The 14,861-nt window shown below is 46.2% G+C and overlaps 1 protein-coding gene across 2 annotated transcripts in view; it reads right to left on the bottom strand.

The window, feature by feature from the left end:
• Window positions 1-10,328: 10,328 nt before the first annotated feature.
• The window catches only part of LOC119373293 (DNA-binding protein D-ETS-3), a 175,747-nt gene continuing 171,214 nt past the window's right edge, over window positions 10,329-14,861 (bottom strand). For both annotated transcript variants that reach the window (XM_037643321.2, XM_049419823.1), the window contains exon 8: window positions 10,329-14,500. In XM_037643321.2, the coding sequence (XP_037499249.1) occupies window positions 13,971-14,500 (530 nt within the window). In that variant the 3' untranslated portion in view covers window positions 10,329-13,970. The remainder of the gene's footprint in view (window positions 14,501-14,861) is intronic.

Here is a 14,861-nt window from a genome sequence, read left to right on the forward strand (position 1 = left end):
ATTTCTCTAAAACGCATCTTGGATTTTTAGCATTCGGCCACTGCCTGATAAGTCATTACAGGAAGCGCTATGACCCTTCTGGGGTACCAGGCGAGGCGGCGCTGGCAGAAGGGAAAGCTGGTTGACACAAGCTTTCCCAATATCCTGCTTGTTCCGAGCCTACTGAACGTAATAGGGCGTTCTTTTAAGCAAAAATACATGGGTTATAGCGATATCCATCGATGATGCATAAAGTGATCCGCGCGCTACTACAATTTTTGCGGAACACGGGCTTCAGTGGTTAATTTTATAGTCCAGCTGTGCATCCTACTTCCTGCATGCAGTTCTCCCTGTCTGGCTCGTATCTGTTTTCTATTACTCCTTGCTAAGTTTAGAGTAGCAAACGTCAGGTTGTACTCCGTACCTTACCCCCCTCTCTCTCTCTTAAAAGGCTGCGCGGGTAGCGAACGCTCCAAATGTTACCTTGGGTCTGGACTACTTAAGAGAAACCAAGTAACCTACTAAAAAAGTTATGACAGGTTCTGATGACGTGTCGTGCCGGCAGTCGTTTCCAGAGGGAGTGTTAGATGACATGTACAGATTCACATCAGTATGGGGCTCTTTTTTTTCTATAAGGGCTCTAAAGACAACTACTTTCGCTTTAAGAAAGGGAAAATAGACAACCACCTGTTGGTAGCACGAAGCCACAAGGAAATCCATACGGATTTCTCAGAAATAAAGCCTCTTAGTCGCCGAAAAATTCGTCCTGCTCCGGGGTTCGAACCCGGGACCAACGCCTTTCCGGGGCGGTCGCTCTACCAATTGAGCTAACCAGGAAGCCAGCAATTGGCAGCGCGAGGGCGAATTCATCGACAACTCGAATCAACTGGACACACATTGTAAATCAGTTCTGCGAAATCCCGCAAGGTGGTGGAAGGGTTAAGAAAGGGAAAATAGACAACCACCTGTTGGTAGCACGAAGCCACAAGGAAATCCATACGGATTTCTCAGAAATAAAGCCTATTTTCCCTTTCTTAACCCTTCCACCACCTTGCGGGATTCCGCAGAACTGATTTACAATGTGTGTCCAGTTGCTTCGAGTTGTCGACGAATTCGCCCTCGCGCTGCCAATTGCTAGCTTCCTGGTTAGCTCAATTGGTAGAGCGACCGCCCCGGAAAGGCGTTGGTCCCGTGTTCGAACCCCGGACCAGGACGAATTTTTCGGCGACTAAGAGGCTTTATTTCTGAGAAATCCGTATGGACTTCCTTGTGGCTTCGTGCTGCCAACAGGTGGTTGCCTATTTCCCCTTTCTTAACCCTTCCACCACCTTGCGGGATTTCGCAGAACTGATTTACAATACTTTCGCTTTAACATGGAAGTCCTTCACGTGAAGCTGAAGTAGGAGCACGGGAGCTTCTAATTCTTGCCCTTGTTGTCCTTCCTTGTATACCAAATATATCGCATGTTCAAAAGTGGAAGACAACGTACTGCACATCTTCGTGAACGTCTGTCTTTTGAGGCTACGTGTGGGACTTCTTTAAGTGCTGTGACACGTTAACCTATCTGCCGTTGTTGCATTTGGGCAGAACTGCGAAGCCTTCAATTTTTCTGCCTGTATACACTGTTTAGTGTTCTGGCGGTTCACCGTTTAACCTGTGCGCGCAGATGAATTTCAATACATGATGAGCGTGCGTCAGCTGAATGTTGCGGAATGACACGTTATTTCAGAGAGTCTATTAGCCTTCAATACGCATGGCTCCGACAATTAGCTCTGGCAGAACTTAGCTTGGGGCTTGTGACACCTCTTCAACTGCAACGGATTCTATTCCTGCATTTTTTTCCCCTTGTAGCTTTTTGCCTGTCAGGCCTCTAAGCTTCTGATCCGCGCAGTGCTGTTCCCACATGGCAACGTGTCGGTGTCATTCAAGCATTTGTGTGTGTTGCTTCACAGTGTGTGTGTCACGACAAAATTCATGCACGACGACAGGCGGCATGACGACTGCGAGACGTTGACGACGATGATGCCGACGGCAATGAAGCCTCTTCACGATGACGGCCACGTATAAAATTAGGCGCGTTAAGAGAGTATGATAAACCACCAGTGTAAACAAGTCAATAACAAAGTAAGGACGTTATCAGAGTCCACTTTAGCTATTTTGAGATTGCTCTAATAGCTTCGACGTCATTCCTACGAAACTCCTTTTCCTACTGTTGTTTTCCTACGACGGCGAAGTTACTCAGTGCCGAAACGCGTCTGTCACTGCTAGCTGTTTTTCGTCATATTTTCCACAATAACTGGGGCGCTCTCCGAGTCCCACCTTGTGGCGATGGCCGCGTTCTGCAGGCTCGCGCGGCCAGAAGTCGCCGACCTCAAGCTCTTCAGTGGCTCAAGGCTCAAGGTCCAGCACCATCGAAGGCTCAAGAGATGCTTCTGCTCTCGTGCCCATGGAATGAAGAGCTGGCCACAGCTCAACAGTCTTCAGCTCCTCAAGGAAACGAGGCTCTTGGTGCAGCTCCAGCGAAGACACAGATATCTACTTAGTCACTGGCGACGACTCATCGGACGACAACTTCGTGTCTGTGAGGAGTCGAAAGACAAAAAGGGGCTCAACAAGGCGTCATCACCAGCGAGTACGTCAACCATGAAGGCAGGAAGTGAACGCTGGCCGCATACTATCCTCTTCATTCCCGTGGATTCTGGCGTCAGCCTTCGAGTATTGAACAGGCAAGCTATACAAGTTGCTCTTGAGGGAATAGCGCCAAATGAAATTAAGGAGGTCCGACTAAATACACGTAAGAATCTTTTGGCTATCGACACAATACGTGTAGACACGCTGGATAAACTTCGACCGATGATAGAGTTGGGAAACGTCAAAGTACGACTGGTCGTGCCAATGGATGGGGCCTGCACTGCAGGTGTAATTTACCTCATTGACTTGGCACTTCCAGACACGGACCTCCCCATTCTGATAAAACTGGCGTATGAAGGAGTGGTCATCACGCATGTACGCCGCCTCGGGAACAGCCTCTGCGTGAAGATAGTCTTTAAGGGTGTCTCTATCCCCACGCTCGTCAAGGTTGGTCACTTCCGGCATGTCGTACGGCAGTTTGTCCCAAAGCCGCTTCAATGCCATAAGTGCTTCAAGATCGGTCATGTCAAGGGCGTCTGCGAAAACTACCGTATGCCCACGGTGTGCGGAGTCAACACCTACTGTGCGACAACATTTAAATGCAGCAGCTGTCAAGGTACCCGTGAAGCCGCGTCTAAGGAATGTCCAAGACTCAAGAAAGAAGTTGATATTCTAAAGCAAATGGTCACAGATAACTCCACCCATAGAGAAGCCTCAGTCAAAATCCGGTGTCGGCGCCGCCATTGACGGAAACGCACAAGTCGCGGTGGTGGTCGTGCACCACTTGAGCCAACACCATCAACTTCTAGTAGAAAGTCGGAGAGCACAAGGTGGGCCTAGGTGGTCAACAATATTGTTGGACACGCAGTTACTTAGAAGGACGGACTTTATATTTGTGAACACTGAAGATGGTCCAACCTCCCAACATCACACGTGCCGTGGAGTCCGCAAGGTGGCGTCTTGAGTCCAGCTCTCTTCAACCTCGTACCCATCGGTCTTATGAAACGACTACCGAGTGTGGTCAAGCTATCATTCTATGCTGACGACATCTGCGTCTGGGCGTCTGGTCTGGCGTTACACGACTTGAGGTACGCGCAAGGCTTCAGAAAGCTGCGACGTTGGTGTCGGTGTACCTCAATGAAAAAGGTCTCAAGATATCGCCAGCGAAATGCGCATTGATTGCTTTTAGCCGAAAGCCTATGAGACCATTCGCTATATCTATCGACGGCCACGTCATACCTGATTTCAGTACGCACAGATTTCTAGGCGTACTCTACTCATCGATAGGGACCTCTGCTGGGGTCCTCACGTGGCCTATCTAAGAGAAACGCCTGACAGACATTGCTAATTGATTCAAGTATCTGGAGGAAAAACCTGGGGACCTCAGTACATGCAATGTTGCAACTATACAAGACGCTTTTTCTCGGCTATTTGCGATACAGCTTGCCTGTGCTGACTACTACCTGCAGAACCAATATTCGCACACTCGAAAGCGTTCAGGCTATGGCTCTTGGAGTTTGTCTGGGGCTAACGCGATGTTCTTCAACTGCTGAGGCCATTGCGATTGCAAACGACTACCCGGTCAAGACGCAAATTGCAATGGAAGTGCTCAGCGCACACGTGAGGCATCTTGCTCGCGCCCCTGCCCATCATTTAGCCTCACTGACAGAAGACCAACCTCGGGCCTCATTTTGTCAGGCAGTTCTATCCTACCGTACATGCCTACCAACAGGATATACAGCTCCAGCAAGTGTTCCAACTACCCATGGTGTATGACTCATCTACAAGTTCGACTCACTCTTCCAGGTATAAGGTCAAAAGCACAGCTCTCGTCTCCAGCGCTCAAGGAGCTTTCTCTTCTTTTGTAGTATGAGAGGTACAGCGAGCATAGTCATCTACATACTGACGCCTCGACCACTGTGGATGGGCCTGCAGGGTCGGTGACCTTTCCTGCAAGAACAACCCCTGCGAAGATTAGGCTATCCCACCAGACGACGCCGACAGCTGCGGAACTTGCTGCTCTGCGTAGCGCACTTGGAGTAATTCATGATCAACCACCCAAGAAATTGAGCTTCTTCACGGACTCCAAGGCAGCTCTACAGTGCCTGATATTCGCCTTCCGCCGGGGACCTCACGAACAACTAGTGTTGGGAATTAGAGAGTTGCTCCATAACATTTTTGTGTAAGGACATGGCATCACATTTCAGTGGCTGCCGAATCATTGCGGCATGTTGGGCAACGAACATGCCGACGCAGCTGCCCTATGTGCACACGAAGACGGCGTGCAAGGATCCATACCGTTCTCAAGAACAGATGCTGCAATGAAAATTCGAGAGATTGCTGATGATGACAGAAAATCTTTGTGGAACACACTAAGTTTACAGCACACACGACTCCATAGACTGGACCCGTCTCGTCGACTTCGGCCTCCGTCCGGACTTTCTCGACTCGAGACAACGGTGCTTTGCCAATTGTGGCTTGGTGTCGCTTTCACCAAATCTTTTGCCTTCCGAATCGGCATGGAAGACATTGCTGCTTGCAGCTACTGCGGCAGCGATGAAACGATAGAACACGTTCTTTGTCGCTGCCCTTGCTACAGCGCGCACAGACTGCCGCTAGCTGCTGTGTTGGCCCGCCTTGACGACAGACTCCTGTCGGAAGAGTCAGTGCTAGAATACCGACCCGAACTGTCTTCACACCGAAAATCAATTAAGGCCTTACTGAACTTTTTGCGTGGCAGCGGCCTATTGAATAGGCTATGGTACTCTCGCTCTACACCTTCCTTTTGTTTATTTGTTCTTTTTTCGGGCGCCTGCTTTTCTCTGAGCTTTCCTTTCCATCTTTCTTTCTCTTTACCTTTAGTGTAGGGTAGCAAACCGGATGCTAGAATTCTGGCTGACCTTCCTTCATTTCTCTCATTTTATTATCTACTACTTCTACTTCGGGTTAATACTTCGAAGCCACACCGGCGCGGCGGACGTTTGTATAAACAAGTAAGAGCAAAAATGAAAGCCAAAACAGCCGACCTTTCAGACCTCCTCTTCTGGTGACAACATCCATTTCGGTGGTGACGTCAACTATACCACTTGAGCTATCTTTGCGCCTTGTCTGAATGCGATGCAGAGACATATCGAAACACGTTCGAAGGTAGACGTCGCAGGCACAGTCGCTTCTAAACACACGCGCACGCACGCACGCACGCACGCACGCACGCACGCACGCACACACACACACACACAACACACACACACACATACACACACACACACACACACGCACGCACGCACGCACACGCACACACAGGAAGCCTCGCATTGTGGATGGAAGTGTGGTGCGTCAAAATACACGGTCTGATTATGGAGGCCGATTCCGGAAATACCTGCGCAGGAACTGTAGGATTAGAAAGTCACTGTCAATCGAAGGTCCTGTAAAACTAACGACAAGCCTTGATTCTCTTCTTTTTAGTTTTTATAGAATGGACGCTATTCTGCTACGCTCAAACACAGCGTACACGTATGCCTTCACCCGCGCAGTATCTGTGCTCTTGTTGCTGTGCTATTATGAACTAGCGAATGCATTTCAGCGTACCCTTGGATTTCGCATATGCCGTAGTCAAAACGTCTCACATAAAGCAGCTAGAGTGCAATATTCCCACCGCTGGGCCACGACCCTTTTTCTGCGCCTGAAAAAGAAAAGGGCAAGGCGAGTGGTCACCTAAGTTCGATAGGGCCCTTTGACACTGCATAACGCCTTTCCCAGCAGTCAGGTTACTTAAACCAACAATTAATTGGTCATGGTTTTGATCAACAGATCAACATGTGTTGTCAACTATGTCACGCTACTCAAGAGTGTTGACAACAACGGCGACATTGCCCGGTTAGAAAGTGTTGGCAATAAAATAAAGTGGCAATTTTGACCAACACATGATCTCTTTTTTATTGGTTGTACCTTCCCCAACGTGCGTCTTGCAGTGCGTACAATTATATGCATCAGCGGGTTTTTATTTGCGGTATTTTCTTTTTTTAGGGGGGGGGGGCTACACTCCACGCTGGGTGTCAAAGTACAGGAATCGCACTTTTAAAATAGCTTGTGCTCTTGAGCTTGTAAGTACACAGCGTGACGCTCTGCGTATTACGAAACATATTTTATTATATAGCTTTTTAAGAACAACCTTAAGATGGATAGGCGTGGTAGATAGATGATAAATAAATTAACAACAAAAAAGTAGAGTGTCCACGCTTAGTATAAAGTAGCGTGTCCGCTCTTAGTGTACCTAACGACTTGACAAAACTTTGCTCGTATAGAGGTCATAGGCGCTAGCATATTTTTGTGAAGGTTTTTCGGATTATCGGGAAGTGGCTTGTCTTGAAAATGTTCGGGAATAAAGGTAAAGAAAGCGTCTCTCAAAAAGAAAAGAAATGAAGATAATAATAATTACCGAAGAGAAGATGTATCGTTGCCCAAAAGTACGTGGGAGTGGGGGCATGCTAAAAAGAATAAGCTCTGCTGTGGCAACACCGTACAGTGAAAGAGAACGCAGCCGCTGCTCCTTAAAGGGTACCGATACGGCTTTTGGAACTATGTATGCGATTAGGCTACAACTCGAGTAAAATAATTTGCGCCATAATTTAAACGAAGCACCTTGTATCAGTAGAGGTACGGGCCATTAAAGGTTACAATCATTCTAAGCAGTGTTTCTCCTCCTCAACTTCGTAGCCGAGCTCCGCCTTCCGCTATCGTCTGCCGGCGCACGGAAGATCGCGGAGGCCACACTCCGTGTTTTTATGGTTGACCTCTGCGCCACCAGGTGCCGCCACAAATCCGGCTGCTCGCATTTTTTTCCGGCATAAATGCTATAAGAAGCCGATCAAATCTGTCGCACGTATGACGTCCCAAAACAATGCCACGTCCTAAAATAGGGGCGGCTGAATGCCCGGTGTGGTGGCGTGCTGTGGTCTGGAGCGATGCGCATGCTTAAAACATTACAATAAATTACTCGCTTTTTTTGCAGAACGTTTAAATAGGTCTGATAATGATCCGAAGGGCCTAAGCTACTGGCTCAGTGGGTTCGGAAAAAAGTCGTAACCGTTTCAATGTTCCTTTAACTATTTCGTAACCGTGGGAAAATTGGTCACATTTTGTATGTTTTAGTAATTATTTTTTATTATGAATAATATGATACATACAGTATAATATTATATATCAACATGAAGCTAAGTGATTGCACTTTTTAATGGTGTTACTTCAAAAAATAATAGTAGGGTATAATATGCAAGAATATTTACGAAAAACAAGATTTATTGAACATTACATTGAACAATCTTTAACGTTGTGCCCCCAGCATGAAAGAAAAAAAAAACGAAAATTAATCTGCGATATACAAAATATTTGCTCAACAGCGTTCTATATTAGAGGAAAGTTTGAATGATCTAGCTTAAAAAAGCATATGAGTTACAAATTCTTTTGTCTGCCCAGTGAAAACTGCATTATTCCATCAGGTTACACGCTGATATTTTTCCCTCTACAAAATTTTGAAACACAGCAATACAATAAGCATAATTGAGAAAGAGAATAAATTTGCTATTGAGCCATAGGTATTTTAGCAAATTATGCTAAATAGCAGCACAGAAAAAGAATCAGATACCAAAAGGTAGCACAGAACACGGCACCAAAACATCCTAAAGCATGGGGCTTCACCGCACACAATAATAATCTTCTAAACTTGTAAGCTACAAAAAAGTCTTTACATTACAATGTCTGACATTATCGAAATAGGTAGAGCCATGCCTGAAAGCTCTAAGATATAAAAAAAAAGTTCTTTTTATAAGGTTGGTGCGCCACTGGGCAAAACAGGCGTTGCAAGTGGCATTTGTCCAGTCGTCAAGTTTCTTGTCCCCTTGGGACTTTTTGTATTAGGGGCGAAGCACCTTAAGGCGGCACCCGTTCGTCCCTCGTAGTCGTAGTCGTAGTCGTAGTAGTCGTAGTGCGTAACCAGTCTTACGCTTTGACCTCCAAGGTGGTGCCGGTGGGAGATTTTTCCTGTGCGTTGTTGAACAATAAAAAATTCGCAGCGTGCGCGTTAACTAAAAGCCGAATTCTTCTGTCTCTCATTCCCCATTAGCAGCCATTGGCATGTTCCAGTAGGAAACGTTAGTAGAAGTAGAAGTGTAAGTGTTAGCTAAAAGCCGACTTCTTCTGTCTCTCATTCCCATTACCAGCCATTGTTTACCTCCAAGGTAGTGCCTGGTGAGATTTCTCCTGTGCGTGATTAAACAATAAAAATTTTGTTCAAAACGCCGTTGATTGATGAAATAAACCAACGAAAGACGCCAGATGTTTTGTAAAAGCAAAACGAAAGAACGCCAGATGTTTCTAAAGCAAAACGAAAAGATGCCAGCTGCTTAACGAAACACGCCAGATGTTTTCTAAAGCAATGGTTTTCTAAACAATGAAAATTCACAGCGTACATGTAAAATTAAAGTGAGCTGCAAGTCGTCATAACTCATCGAACCTTTAGTATAAACGCGCCCGATCTCACGTCGGTGATGATGTACTGGGCAGAATTCACGGAAGATTCACGGTTTACCGATGAACCTCCGCAGCTTCGCCCACTCATCATCATTCACTCCGTGGATATGCTGTGATTTTTTTCTCCGCTTCGTCAATCGGTAGGACTTGTTCTGAATGTACTTGTTTTGGGGAGGTGTAGTCACGGAAGCTCGACGATGCCCATATAGATCAGCAGGCAAATGAAATTCACCATCTCGCGGCTGTGACCATTTCCCAAGAACGATCATCTTTGGCATAAGACTGCTTGTACAGGATTTGCAACCACGAACACTAATTTTTGTCAGCACAAGTCCTGCTTATTCCTTCCGCGTTGAAAAAGATGCCCAAAACGCCGATTTTCTTTGTGACACATATCGCTTCACTGCGGAGCACTACTCTGAGGTCACGGCCGGGTAGCCTTCTTGGGCTGAACATTACTTCCTAGTGGTTGAAGCTTATGTCAGCAAATGTTTACCATATACTGTTGAGACACTACAAATAAAAGATATAACAGTGCCAACGTCCTTACGATGTTTCAATCGGAGTGAAAAATCGATGTGCCAGAAAGCGTAACGCACTGATCAACACCTGACTACGATCCGGGCTCGTTCTGCGGTTTTTAATCATCCGAACTATATTTCCATAATTCGACATCATCCTCGGAGTCACTTCTGCTAGAAACAGCAGAAAAATCGCTTGCGGACGCAACGGAATCGTCCAAGGAACAACATTTCTGAGAGGGTCTCGCTACCGTTTCGTCTGCCATTTTCGCGAACCAACCAAGCGAACCGCTATCTGAGTCGCTGTTAAAAATCGCTGCCACTCACAAAAAAAAAGAAAACTAACTATGCAGGAGAAGGAACATTAGTGCTTGCAGAATGTGCTAGATATGGTACAACTAAGTGATAGGAGCGCCCGTACTTTTAAATTCTCGTTCGGCGCTTTCGGGTCGCCGATGACCCACGTTCTATAGGCTCGGTCACGAAAGAGATAAAATAAACATTTTCATGATTGGTCAGTTAAACCACCATGCAATCGGCTGTGAGTGTGCCTGGATGGGAACAAGCCATATAATAGATCACATCGTGTCCGAGTACCAGAGAGCTCTTTATAGATACACTACTCTAGCATGTAAAAAAGCACACAGAGACTTTTTTTTTTTACAGAAAACGTAGTTGACTGTTTTTATTGTGAGTCAAAAGTAAGTTAACAAAAAAAGTTCACAGCTCGCGACAAAATGTACAGCATTAGTATAATACACACAATCGAATAAATAAATCAGCATACAAATACAAGCTCCAGGAACCATCAAATTTGGGACCATTAAGTTTCACGTTTAATATCAAGACTACATTCGAAATCACAGTGCTTGAGCCTCTAGAGATCCGTAAAGCTGGGCGCTATTCGACGGTGTTCGTGTAATTTTTTTTTCTTTTCTTGTTTCGTTTACACTATTGAGATATGCAGAAAAGACCAGCCTCGTGCCCTGCCACCATAAAGCCTAAATCTGGTGTTTAATTTATCCGAAATGGAGTAAGCGTTGCATCTAGGTTACATTTATGGCGCTTTAGTGGCGGTAAAAAAGCCGCCAGTAATTGCTTTTAGAGCACGTGGAACATCGAGTTCATAAAAACCAGAATAAGTCAAGGACGAGTTCCACTTTACGTGTGGGAAGTGTACCTATTTTTTTTTTTTAGTCATTCTATTTAGCACGCGATCTGTCTTCCAGCATAGCGCGTATCAAATTGCCCTGTTACAAATTTTAAAGCAATAGCTGATATTTTATGGCCGTTTACAGCTCAGACAACCGTTTTTTGTATTCAAGCTGAGACAGGCCAATGTTCAGTAACAAGAGATATAACAACTCTAAATCGAGTATGTTGCTTGTTGAAGACACGGGCTATATGTTCAGTTGTAAGCATCTGCAGCATTTTTCTGTTTTGTCTTGCCCCTAGGAATCGCAAGTAAACGTTTGAAGGTCTCCCCGTGGTAATCATTCAGATTTGAGCACTGTCTTGCAAACAAATAAAGAGCCGGTCAACAACATACTGGACAACTACGTTTCCGTGAACACTGGAGACAATGTAATAATATTATCTGTTAACCGAACATTCTGTTGTGGTGATGCTGCTGCTCAGCTTTAAATATTACTGTCCACAATCTGAAGGAGCGTGTAGCGGATATTTATCTGGTTACCTCCTCGTAGTACTGTGGAACTTCCAATTGTGTTGCGAATAAATTCTGTGCGTAAATGACTTTCGTAGGAAAAACAAAAGAGTCGAAAACAAAGAAGTTGACTAGATTTGTTGTGGAAACACAGGCAGCTTTGTCGCTTTTTGGTTTTGCTGCACACACACAAAAAAGACCGTCAATGTATGTTTAACATACGTTAACACCAAGATTATATTTCCCAATGCTTCACATTCATGGGAAGCTAAATTTAGGCACAGTGATAAAAGAACGAAAGGGAAAAAAAAAAGTGTAAGCGTACAGTGTGAAATCTTCTTTGGCTCTGCGATTACTTCAGTAGGCATTCGCTAACAACAGATCGAGATCTTCGAAAGAAAAGCATCAGTCAAAAATTCAAGCACAAGAGTGACTAGACCATTAAAACGCTATACTCGACATTTTCACACAGGATGACAAAATTCGGTCAATGGATACTGAATCATTTCATAACGAACGCCACAGCCCTAACTTCACTGGGGCACATTTCATAAAAGCCGTGTGAAGTGACGACGTAACAACCAACAGAAGATGAGCCGAAATTTAGCGTGCGGTAAAAGTAAACGTCGAAACTTTAAGTATAGAGAGTGCCAAGCATGTGTCATTACGTCGTTTGTCTCACTTTGAGTTTTGTATAGCATGTAAAGGAAATAAAAGGTTTATATATGAATGTAAGACCACTTTTGCGTCATGCTCGTGCTTGTAGTGGGACCAGGTGGCAAGAAAAAAAAACACGAGACTGCAAGGAACCAAGTTGGCAAGGTTAATTTTTACAGTAATTTTCACGCGAACATAGTTCAGAGATGATAAGTATCTTTTTCATGTGTCAATTGCGAAAGGTCACCGAAATCGCTCTTCTAAAAAGATCACAGAGAGTGCTACATAGATACGAGGCAAAACGAGTAAATAAACTCTGCATGACCAGGTAGTCCTTTTTCAGAATATGCACGTGCGCTAAAATAGGAAGCGCTCTTTGGCATGGTCAGATGCCAGTGTTGTCCAGCTTATGTATCAACATATTATGACATCTTGAGTGCTACGTCTAGTCATTAACTTCTTGGGTACGTTAGTTGAAATGTAGTTAACGTATCCCCGCCCTCTTCAAATAGATCTCAATGGTGATTCATTAGAATAATTAACCAATGTTCGGGGACTAAACCTGACTAGGATAAATGAAGTAAATTATTTTTTTTTGCATCTGCCAACATATAAAATAATCGTGGCACTTTCTTATTCTTCGCATTCATTCTTTTGATACATAAATATCGGAAACAGCCCCGTAGAAACAAGTACGTATGAGGCTTAATCTGAGACTTGTTTATACAACTTAGTACAGAGGTATATACTGAAAACTTGAATCACTGTTTTGTTTTACTATACACTGCTGTGTAACGGGAACACATATCTTAACGCCTAACTGAGAAACAACGAAAAAAATAATGTAGAGGAATAGAAAAACGCTATACTGCTGGACGAAATTGTTCTCGACTTTTTTTTTTTATAAAGATGGAGGGCGGTAAACCCGAAACACTGAACGACTACATACATTAAACCGATAACCTTGTGGCTATCGTATTTGATTCCACGATATTACCACCATTTCGCTTCACCTGTCCCAACACAACTCAGCCATTCCACCGCGACCTCTGCCCGTCACTTTTTTTTTTGTCTCACTTTGGATGCGCTTCAAGAGACAAAAACGAAGTACTGGTCACTTCGTTGGCGGGAGCCATTAGACGACATACTCTAATATTTACAAAACTTATATTTTGAGTACAAGAAATTACACGGCGATGCAATGTGACAGCTATCAGCGAAACCCTGGGTACGTACGTATTTGTTCAACACACACACACACAAAAGTGGCGCCACCAATGGTGTATGCGCAGCCGAGCGCCTGATTCTGCTGCATCGACCGCCTGCAGGGCGGCACTTGGTGCAGTCAGCGGTCAAAGTAGGACAAAGCCCCGATTTCGTGAAGACATGGGGATGCATGATGCTCCCGAGGTTGCTCAGACTTTTTTTTTCCGAGGCCATCTTCGTCGCTTGGCGGCGCCGAAAGCACGACAAGAACGTTCCTCAAGCACTAGGGTTACCCGATGTTCCCCTCCGTACGACCGCAGCGTCGACAGGGATGACTCCCGGAAAAAAATAGCAACCTTGTCCTTTCGGCGTGAAATCGCAGCGATAACCCCGTTTTACTTATTCTGGTGTTCTGCAGCGTCATAATATGGGAGAGTCATGACCTCACCAGGAACATCGAGCCGAACCACGCTTGTCGGTCGCTTTCGCTGTGTCGCAGACTAGAACCGCAATCGGACCAAGCCGTCGAAATGACATTGCGGCAAGCTGGGCGCCCGCCGTTACATTTCTCGGGACCAGCCTCGATCGGGCTGCTGCGCAGCTTATACAAGACTAGGACGACCTGCGCGGGCTCACATGATGGTACGTAGGGGTCAGGCGCCCCGTACATTGTCGGCGCGCCGCCAGGTTCCGGCGCGCGAGCGCGCACACACAGACACGAGCGTGGGCCACGCTTCGGGGTCCGATCGCGCAGCGTCCGGCAAGCCCGCCTACATCGGGAGTCACGCGTAGTGCGGATAGGAGCCGATGTGTCCCGGGTGCGGCATGGAGTGGTGCGACGAGGCGTAGAGGTTATTTGGTGACGTCCAGTAAGGGCTAGGCGACGGGAACAGCGATCCCGTGGTGGAGGGAAAGTTGAGCTTTGGGCTGGCGTGGTAGCCGAACAGATCGCTGGCCGATGACTGGTGGTGGTGGTACTTGTAGGCCGCCGGGTCAGCGGCCGCGGCGGCTGCGGCTGCTGCCGACGGCGGCTGTGTGGCCTGCGCCAGGCCCTGGAAGTCGAAGCGATAGGCGTACCGCTTTCCGTGCACTTTGGTCATGATGTTCTTGTCGTAGTAGTAGCGAAGCGCCCTGCTAAGCTTGTCGTAGTTCATGTTGGGCTTGCTCTTGCGCTCGCCCCAGCGACGCGCCACTTCGTCCGGGTCGGTGAGCTTGAACTCGCCGTTGGTGCCTTCCCAGGTGATGCAGCTGGCATTGCTGCTGTCCGACAGGAGCTCGAGCAGGAACTGCCACAGTTGGATCTGGCCGCTACCTGCATGCCACGACGTGCGCGCATCGTGAGTATACGCGCTCGCTAAAGCATATTCAGTGTCTGCAGGCGATTTGTAATCAACTCCCCACTTTGTAACGTACTACATTTTTTTTTCTTTCGTGATAATCGCACTTAATTCGAGGTATCCAAGACGGAATTGCGACGCTAAATCTAGAAAACATAAACCAAACGTGCAGGGTGTATTTGCTTAGTACGTTCCGCGGGCCATTTTGTTAAGCAGGGTATGAGAACCACAGCGCGAATTCAAGAGACAAGGGCAAAACATTTACACGCAACACAGGCGCGTCTCATATATCGCGCAGGAAGCACAGAAGAGACAGCCTGATGCACGTAAGGCTGA

This window comes from Rhipicephalus sanguineus, chromosome 1 (assembly GCF_013339695.2).
Source record: "Rhipicephalus sanguineus isolate Rsan-2018 chromosome 1, BIME_Rsan_1.4, whole genome shotgun sequence".
NCBI classification, from domain to species: Eukaryota; Metazoa; Arthropoda; class Arachnida; order Ixodida; family Ixodidae; genus Rhipicephalus; species Rhipicephalus sanguineus.